The 10005-nt window shown below is 31.6% G+C and overlaps 1 protein-coding gene across 3 annotated transcripts in view; it reads left to right on the forward strand.

Moving 5' to 3' along the window:
- Atet (ABC transporter expressed in trachea) overlaps positions 1-7730 on the forward strand; it is a 120820-nt gene extending 113090 nt beyond the window's left edge. For all 3 annotated transcript variants that reach the window (XM_072537642.1, XM_072537652.1, XM_072537660.1), the window contains one exon: positions 2993-7730. In XM_072537642.1, the coding sequence (XP_072393743.1) occupies positions 2993-3343 (351 nt within the window). In that variant the 3' untranslated portion in view covers positions 3344-7730. The remainder of the gene's footprint in view (positions 1-2992) is intronic.
- Positions 7731-10005: the final 2275 nt, after the last annotated feature.

Below are 10005 nucleotides of genomic sequence, written 5' to 3' on the forward strand. Positions count from 1 at the left end.
GATATTTATCATTTCATGAGTCTTCTCCAGGTGTGCAAGGCTCTGTCGGGAATAACGGATTAGGAACAAACAAAACAGTCTCAGTCAAACGGAAACTATTGAGAGTATTTGCAAAAATCTTCTAAGTCGCAGTATGAAGAGGTCTACAATGCCAAAAGACCCCTTTAAAATCTACAATCTGCAAGCTTATTTTGAACTAATCACAAACCTAACATCAAAGCTTGCATCAGATCCTTCAAAATACCTGTGATAACAACATCGCTAAACTAAAAAAGAAAAATTAAGTATAAAATGGATTTATAAATGTTCAGAACGTTTTCAATCCAATTGGAACTATCCCTATAACGAGGTCAGATGACCCTTAAAGTAACAAACATTGTAATTATTAGGATACTATAGTAGAAACTACAGTTAGAATGCAGTGTTGGTCTTACGGCGCGCAGCGATGCCGCTCATGTTGGCACTTTGGTAGGTGTGTGGTAGTTTGGCGATAGACTGAGAAATCAGGACCGTGCGTCCTTCGTTTCAAAGATCTTTACTCATTAATTTAATTGAGTTAAATAAGAGAATATATACAAAAAAAAGTATATATTTTGGCAAGTAGTTTACCCTATAAAATACATAAGAATATCATAACTGAAATGTACTGTACGTACAGTACTAAAAAAAAAACAAATGAGCAATAAATATGAGATATTCCTCGTTAATTAATACTAATCGCAATCCATATCTAAATCGTCCTCCTTCTCTGAATCATCTCCTATATTAATTATCACCGGTTCAATATCTTCCTGCAAATTGTCCACCACAATAATTTTTTCTTCTACTTTTTTGACGTGGTTCACATAATTATGCCACTGCTCTTTAGATACGCATTGGTAAGCTTCTTTTATCAACCTTTCTACCGCCTTTTCTTTAAAATCGACGTTGTTTGAAGCCACATACCTTTTGACTTGACTCCTCACTATCTTAATCGGGTTCAGCTCGCAATGGTAAGGCGGCAGTCTCAAAATCTTAACGCCATATTTTTCCGCAATTGTTTCAATTTTGTACTTGTCCTACTCGTCTCTAAATGCGGCCGCAGTATCCAGTAATTAACTTTTTAGGTAATCTTCCTCGAAGAAAATGTTCTTTCGATTGACCAATCCTTGATTTGCCTTTTGTTCCTCAATTTTTTCTGAAAATCAAATTTGCGGGAGTGGTATGACGCGTTATCCAAAACGACAACGTTTTCTTTGTCTTTTGGCAAGTTTGGAATTAACGCCTTCTCAAATCATTCTTCATATAGATCCCCGTCCATTTCGTCGTGGTAATCAGCGGTTCCCTTCTTGGCCCAGAAAGTTAATTCGGCCCATGGCACAAAATCAGTTTCGCTTCCAGCATGAAGGAGAATAAACCGAGGAATTCTTTGGGTTGGAGCTTTCAGTCCAGTAGAGAGCTCTTTTATGAAGACATCTCGTGGATTCTTGATCGCTGTGTCCCTCCATTCCCTTTTGACTTAAGCACCGACGTTAGTCCAAGACTCATCGGTAATAACAAAGTTTACAGTATCCTTCTTCTTCAATGTTTTTATTTGTCTGAGGTGTCCCCAGGATATGATATCTTTTCTTTCTATCATTATCGAATCTCGTCTCTTTTACCATATTCAAAACCTATGTCATTTAGTAGCCTACGAAATGTGGTTTTTGAAAAAGCTGGTAGGTCCTCTGTTTATTATGCTGTCGACGGTTGGTGGTATGTTTTCCAAAAAAAAAATCATGAACAATTTTCCTTATTCGAGATTTCACTCCCTCATCGTAAGTATTCTCACGTGAATTGGACTGGTAACTGTTTTTTTTTTCCTTTTTTGAACCGTTTTTGCCTTGCTGGGCCTCTTCGTGGATGTCATAAATTTTACGAACACTCACATTGCACATTTATGAACCTTTTTCCACAGTAATAGTCAAGCTGTCACAATTTGCACACTAAGAGTCATACCCTGTTTGAAATTCACGACAGATACTGGCAACGACTCCATGGTGTAGGTACTTTCATCCGCTTGCGAAAATGAAATAGAACTAACTGAGCTTTCGACAAAGAGACACGTTTGTTTTGCGTGGACAATGGGGATTAAAACTAATTCGCTTCTCTTAATGACTTTATAATGATCTTTATTTATGTAAATTAAGGGTCATCTGACCTCGATATATGTCTAGTTCTAATTACTATACAGACATTTTTCTCTGATGTTGGTCTGATAGGATTGAAAACGTCTGAAAATTCATAAATTCATTTTGAATGATTTTTAAAATTTTTAATAAATTTTATACCATTTTATTCAAGAAGTTTTTACTTCATAGTAAGTTCTTTTGTCTTAAATATTCTTCAACAAGGTAACATTTACTTTTACATAAAGATATATTCATAAAATATTGCACTCTCGATGCAATACTGAATTATCAGTGAAACACAACGAGTAGTAATGCCAGCGGAAAATAATTATTAGGCAGCAGGTGCAGGTTCTTTCAAAGTTAAATAGTTAGCGGAGAAGAGGCCACATCTTTATTTGACAAATTCTACGATTATTATATTTTCAAATTGAATGTAAAAGTATATTCGTCCAATCACACAAATTGCGTGAATAGCAGAAGCGTGGATTCAAGAGACATGACATTTTATATTTCAACTTACAAAATAATTAAAAAATTATCTGATACACTGATATCTTTCTATAGTACACAATCTTGACCCAATTAATTAAATAATGTTTTATATTATTTGTGATAGTGTGAACTTAACTTCTTGTTTCATAATAAATTAAGGTCCTTAGCGAATGATAAGGAGAAAACAGCGCAAACGACCTCGTACGACATTAAATTATGAGTCATAAATGGTTGAGTAATGTACTTAGGTCAGCACATTATTATTGGTGTTATAATGTAAATTACTTCCTGGGGTTTTATGTTCTAAGGATAAAGCAAATATTTTATAATCAGCTATCACGTTTTTTCAGGGAGGTGTATTCCTCGGACCAATTTCCACCATTCCCATGGTGCTCTTCTCAGGCTTCTTCACCAACCTGAACGACATTCCCTTCTACCTGAGATGGCTGCCATATCTAAGTTACCTGAAATACGGCTTCGAAGCGTGCATGATCGCCATCTACGGCTTGGATAGACCGAAGCTGACATGCAACATCGAGTACTGCCACTTCAAGTACCCCAAGAAGTTCTTGGAGCAGATGTCAATGAAGGACGACATGGTCAGCTATTTCATCGACGTCGGGGTACTGGGGGGACTGTTCATCTTTCTTAGGGTGATCGCATACTTTATGCTTCGCATTAAATTGATGCAAAATCGGTAAAATTTTCTTTTTCTAAAGAATTTAGGTATTAGGATGGGACTTTGAGGTTAATAAGCACTTGTCACATAGATACTTTATTGCCTCTTTTGAAAACCTCACATATACCGCCCCAGAACGATGTATAACCTGCAGGGCTGATGTAGCGATAAAGACAAGTTATTGAATTAAACTAGACATTTTCTAGATCTATAATAGGTAAAAGCTCGTTTGGAAAGTTTAAATATTATATGGCAATAAAGTAACTATGTTTTACTGACCAATTAAGTCTTGTTTATTTCTGTATGTACTGGAACAGTATTCCGTACCAATAGCGATGGAAATAAAATTTATAACTGCATTTTTAATATTACAATTTTGTATTCCTAAATGTTTTCTTCAACTCGTACCTTTTCGACAACACATCATTAGCATTAAGGGCAGTATTTAGCTGTTTTAAGTTGTTGTATTGCATCTAGTGAGTATACTCTGTTTTTTTAGACGTATTATTGTGTTTATTACAAAATAAGCAGTATATAATTAAGAATTACATACAAAGTGGTAATTTAGTGGAAATACTGTAAGGAATACTAATGGGTCGGCTACATCTATCAATCAACTATTGTCTAGCTGGTGCTAAGCTTAAAAGATTTAGTAAGAATTTTGATGAAATCAAAACACATTTATAAAAAAGTTATTTTAAGCTTAATGTTAGATTTTTCTGATCTATATAAATAGGTTGGCTTGTAGATAATATAGTAGATGTGTTTGCTGTTCCCCGTTGTAATACTAATAGCATCATTTAATTTTGGAAACTTTGATTTAGATTTTTAGAAAGTGTAAAAAAATAGTAAAAATCTACATTTAATTCCAAAATATTTGTCTCCAGACTGTAAAAAGTAGAAATCTCCATATTGTAGGCAACACTAATTACTTTTGATAATTTGCCCTTACTGATGGTTTGTCAGGGCTTTTATAACAGTTCTCACTTATGTTGGATTATGGATAATTTCCTACCTCTCTAATTATGGCTCAAAAGACAGAGTATACTTATTATTCCTGGGATAAGAGTATAAGTTAGTAATTCCAGTGATATGTCGAGATTTTTGCCCATCTAGTTTCATGTAAACCAAAAATGTCACAGTTTTATACGAAATCAATGTATTTATATTATTTTAGATCAATTTTTTATTATTTGTTAGGGTAGGTAGTAACACAAGTATTTCAAAGGAGCTGGTGATCTTATATGTTATAATTATGTAGGAATATGGTATACATATTTGTTACAATTCGTTATATTTTGGTGCGAAAATCAGGCAGATGGTGTAACAGAGATCAGAAATGTAAGTTGATAAGTACTTTGCAAAGAATTAGAAAAACAAAGTAAGGGAATGCTTCCCTTATTAATTAGTTTCCATATTATGAAAACCAAAAGTTCTGTCACTGCTACATTATCTGATACATATCTACTTCGGATTTTTAAACTTATGTAGAAATATTATATATCAAGATATGACGAATATTTAGTGGTTTGATATTTAATAAACTTGCAATTCTTTTAAACCATGTTCAGACCAAAAGTCATTTTACAGAACATTTTTATGACAGAAGAGGTATTGTTTAATTCCCCGATCATTTAAGAAATATTTTTTCAAGATCAATGAAAGTGTGGTTTATTATTTATCTGTGCAACACTTTTTTAAATTCTCTTTTACTGAAAATAAACCATAAAGTGATTAAGGAATGTGAAAATAACTAGAAAACCCCCTCTCAAAAACTATTTCAAAGTCAGTAAAGTTAATTTTAAGAATATATCCTTTAATGCAGCGTTTCCCAAAGTTTTTTGGTCGAGAAGCACTATTCAGGACAGAAATTCTGTAGGAAGCACTTACCATGTTGCACCTAAAATCTATATAGGTTCCACAGAGAACGAGAGATATTAAGATATTAGTTGGGGGAGCAGATGAGTGTGGAACTCGTTAAAGATAGCTTCAGGTATGTCCAAGTCTTCAGTTCTTCTCTAAATTATGTGATTAGTGGAAAGCTATCCAGATTCATTTTTATTTTTCACCGATTCTGCCCAAAAAATTAATTTCTTCCTATACGCTTGTATTTTATCATTGGCGTTAAAGACAGTTATTGTCTTTCCCTGAAGTGAGAGACTTCATTGACCTTGTTAAAAGTCTCTGTTAAATATACTAATTTAATTAACCAATGGTCGTTACACAATCGATCAACCAAGGCAAAATTACCGTCAATTAGGAATGTTCCAAATTCAGCTATCATTTCAGAGAGCCTAGATAAACATTTGCCGCGAGAAACGCACCTTACTTCCGTATGAAGAAGTAAAGACGAATATATACTGCCCATGTCATCGCACATCACTCTAAACAGCCTTGTATTCAGTGGTCGTGATTTGATAAAATTAATTATCTTCACGGTTTCGTCCAAGACTACTTTTAAAGGAAGGCGGCATTTTTTTTCACAGCGAGGCTATGGCGGTGGCCACTGCTGCATTTCTTAGCTTCTTCCTTTATTCTTGAAATGACACCCGACGTTTTTCCAGTCATCGCCTTCGCGTCGTCTGTGCACACATCGACGCAGATATCCCAGGCAATGCTATTCTCTGTGAAAAAGCTTTCTATTAACTTAAAAATTTCGGCACCGGTTTTGTTAGTTGTCAATGGTTTGCCAAAAAGTAGATCCTCTTGAAAAGACTCCTAGTGCTCGTATTGCACAAATGTTATTAAAATTGCCAACCCAGCTACATCTGGAGAAAGTAAGGTAGCTTTCACATCCTCTGCCAAGTCTCCGATGATAGATTAATTTCCAATAAAAATAAGTTTGTGGTCACCTATTTCTGATTTTTAATATTACTGCATAATTTAATTATCATCATCTTGTAATTTCAATTTGACATGTTATCTCACTGTTGCTTTCAGCCATCAATATAGAGGAGCACCTGTAAATGCTTCGCGGAGCACTCGGTGCTCCGAGGAGCACAGTTTGAGAAACGCTGCTTTAATGGAACAGACTTTATGGACCAAAGATTCAACTATTTATTTGTTTGGATCATATCAGCCACTGGTACTTTTGTAAAGTGACGAATACAGGATGTTCCAATTCGGGAAAATACCATCCTGTTTAAACATGGTTTTACAGAATTGTAACAGTGATAAATATTTATTCTGTAGGTTTTTTTTAATGTAGAACCCGAACGGCAGAATGGTTAGTCTTTATAAATTGTGATAGATAAACGATAACTTTTTATTTTCTAATGTGTTGTATTCCCTGTGATGAATTGTGTGATTGTGTGGTGACGTGCAAAAAGCTGCGCCATTGTAAAGAATTGTATCTATTCCAATTGATATTTTAAACATACATTAATTTCTTTGTATTATATATTTAGTTATTCACTTCTGAATACACAGTGAAATTTTAAACCTAACCTAACTTAACCCAGCTACTTTATAATAAAACATACATTTGTAATAATGTTCATGATATATTTCACAAATTTTATTGCCAAGCCTTGATTAGTTGGTCCACAGCAGTATATATTTATTACACACAAAATACTCCTATAATAAATATGTGGGTAATAACTTACCCACGAGAAGAACGTTTTAAATTTTATATGATTATTTACAAATATTTTTCTCAAATTATTTTTTGATGGAAATTTATATTTCTTTTGTTATAAATATATTTAATTAATAGTAAATACATATATTTGTTATTTTTTTACTGAATAAATATATATAATTATATTGATCATTGAATACTTTCTATTATTTTTTTCCAGCAATCCAAAATTTTAAATGAATCAGTTAAAAGTTTTCTCAGTAACAGGTCTGTCGGTAAATTTTTGTTATTTTAATATTTAAAGATTTTTCTTCTACCCTACATAAAAATTTTTTTCATCGACATCTTATTCGTAATTATGGATTGAATTTTTTAAACTATTTTTTATTGAGGTCAGTTGAATTCATCTCCAGTTGAATTTTTATTATTTTTCATACATTTTGGAACTCAGATAGGATTTCTTCCATAATTACAAATTTTCACTATTTGACCTTGTGTATTAGTTTTTCATTTAGGTGACTTTTCATTAGCAGGTTTCCATTTTTTATAGTATTTTACTTCACGCTAGGTTTTCAATCCATTTTTCCAATTTTAATACTTTTTGCCCTCTTTCACGTACGTGCATGTAACTGCATGTAAATTTGCATAATTTTTAACACTATACAATAAGAAGATAGATCTTCTTTCATTCCAAACTCTCAGTTTTTAATATTTTTATCAATTTTTATTATTAGAAACATTGGCCGATACAATCTATCACCGATGTGTGAAAAAATAAAAACAAAAGATACACAATATAACGACAGATTTAAATAAAATAACAGAACTTAAATAAAATAAATTTAATTTAAGTAAAATAAAATAAAATTAAATGGAATCAAATCGTATCGAATTTGATTCCATTCAATTTAAAATAAGTTTAAAAGCAACGCTCATTGGGTAGTCGATAAGAAAGCTATGCTTTTGGTTATTTCCGGAGTGCCACATCCCGTTTTTTTTTAATATTACACTACATCTTTGGAACAATTTACGATATTTTCTCTTTAACACCATATAAGGTTTCTACTTTAACTACACCTTTTTAATTTTTGAACTTTTCTAGTAGTTTTTGAGATATGTGACTTACCATCACCAAAACAACACCGTACGAGACTTCTAATTTAAGTACAACTCGGATTTCAACGTTTTTTCATTTACTTGATTGATATATTGGTCAATGTTCAAAATTTGACAGCAACATCACCCAAGTCTTCTTTTTCATTCTAATTTCTTATTTTTTATTAGTTTTTTCACTTATTTCACAGCAAAATCAAATAGGCTACCTTCGCACATGTGTATTTAGTTTCATGGCCTTTGTCGTAACCCGATTTTTTCATCCAGATAACTAATTCACTTTTAGATGTTCATGAATTTGTAATATTTAATGACAACACCACATAGGGATTCTTTTTCCACAACAAACTCCCAATTTTCGATTTTTACCAACAGGTTTTTCTTGAAAGGTTCTTAAAATTTCACACTAACATAGTATAAAATATTTCTAAGGTTAAAACTCTCATTTTTCCATCTATTGTATTATTTTTTTTCACTGTTTAACTTTTGTTTTAAGATTTTATTTTAACAACACAAAAATTTACTATTTTCTAAAGATTTTTGAAATTTTTACATAAAGCTGTTTCCTTCACTACGAATTGGTTTATTATCATTATTTTCTTAACATTTCGTACTAACAGCGCATAAAAATTCTTCTTTTTTCCTAGGAAAAATCCTAATTTTAGAATTTTTTTTAAGTTTTTTGACTTCACTGATTCAATTGATTTCATCTTATTGAATGAGTTTAATAACATTTCATACTAACACTACGTAAGGTCCCATTCTCAGTATTTGACCTTTTGAAGCGAAGCTTTGATGCTGGTGTTGTATTAATTTTGCTCTACAGTAAAATGTAGAGCAGATCGTCACGACACGAAAACGTCACTACTATTTATAGTGACGTTGTATTAATTTTTTAACATTAGTTATTAATAAATTCATTTCAAACGACTCAAATTTTATTTTTAAACATCTTGTTTAGCTTATAACAACTAAATTTATTATTAAATGATATTTATTTATATTTTATTTAGTCTGATGTTAACGGGTCTGTCAGAAGTAAACAATGTATGCATGGCAACAATGCAGACGAAATATAAAACATAACTTTGTTGATATGTTAGTAGGTGGCGTTGGAAGCAAACATAATAATTTATTAAATTATTCTAATATAACTAACTCATTTTGTTTAAAATATAAATAATAAATAAATAATTAAACTTTATTCAACTTCAAAAATATTATTTCAATTTTAAAAATACAGAAACATATTCATCTGTATGCAAATTGTCATTGTTTTTTCAATACATAAACTTTTTCTTTTATCCGTTAGTTGAGTTTGCACCCATTTTTTTGTTGAAGATCGGATGAAGGTTGATTACTCCTACTTTTAGTTTAGATCTAGATGTAGATCTACAGGAGTAGATCTAGATTTTTAAGGATGATAGTCATCATTATTTATAAAAAAGTTTTTTTTTTCAATATATGGCATATCATATCAGCATAAAAACAATATAACAATGAAATATCACAGATAAAAATCTTTATCAGCATTATGAAATTGATGTATGTTTATTAACTTACTTTGAAAGCAATCATAGATGATATAAAATCAAAAAAATTTACCAAATCATTTTTTTAATGGATAAACTTTACCAAACCGTTATTATGTATTTTATTTTTATTTTTGTACTATTATGCTATTTTAATGTTTCGTTCCGTAGTAAAGACAGACTCAGATTTTAATCAACTTAGTGTAATCTAACTGACATCGCAAATATGGACTCTACTGAAGTAGTTGTTTGCAAAATATGTATAGTATGGAATAGACGATTAGTCTTGACTTAAAATAGTTTCGCTTGCAGTTTTTTCAATGCTATATATGCCTTTAATTGCCTTTATATATGAACTCATCATTGGAAATATTTTTTAATTAATCAGTTTTATTTTTGTGTGAGACATCTATTGGCGCGACTTGGATAGTAACATCGGCTTGTTGTATGTCGTGA

Source organism: Diabrotica undecimpunctata, chromosome 1 (genome assembly GCF_040954645.1).
Source record: "Diabrotica undecimpunctata isolate CICGRU chromosome 1, icDiaUnde3, whole genome shotgun sequence".
Taxonomy (NCBI): domain Eukaryota; kingdom Metazoa; phylum Arthropoda; class Insecta; order Coleoptera; family Chrysomelidae; genus Diabrotica; species Diabrotica undecimpunctata.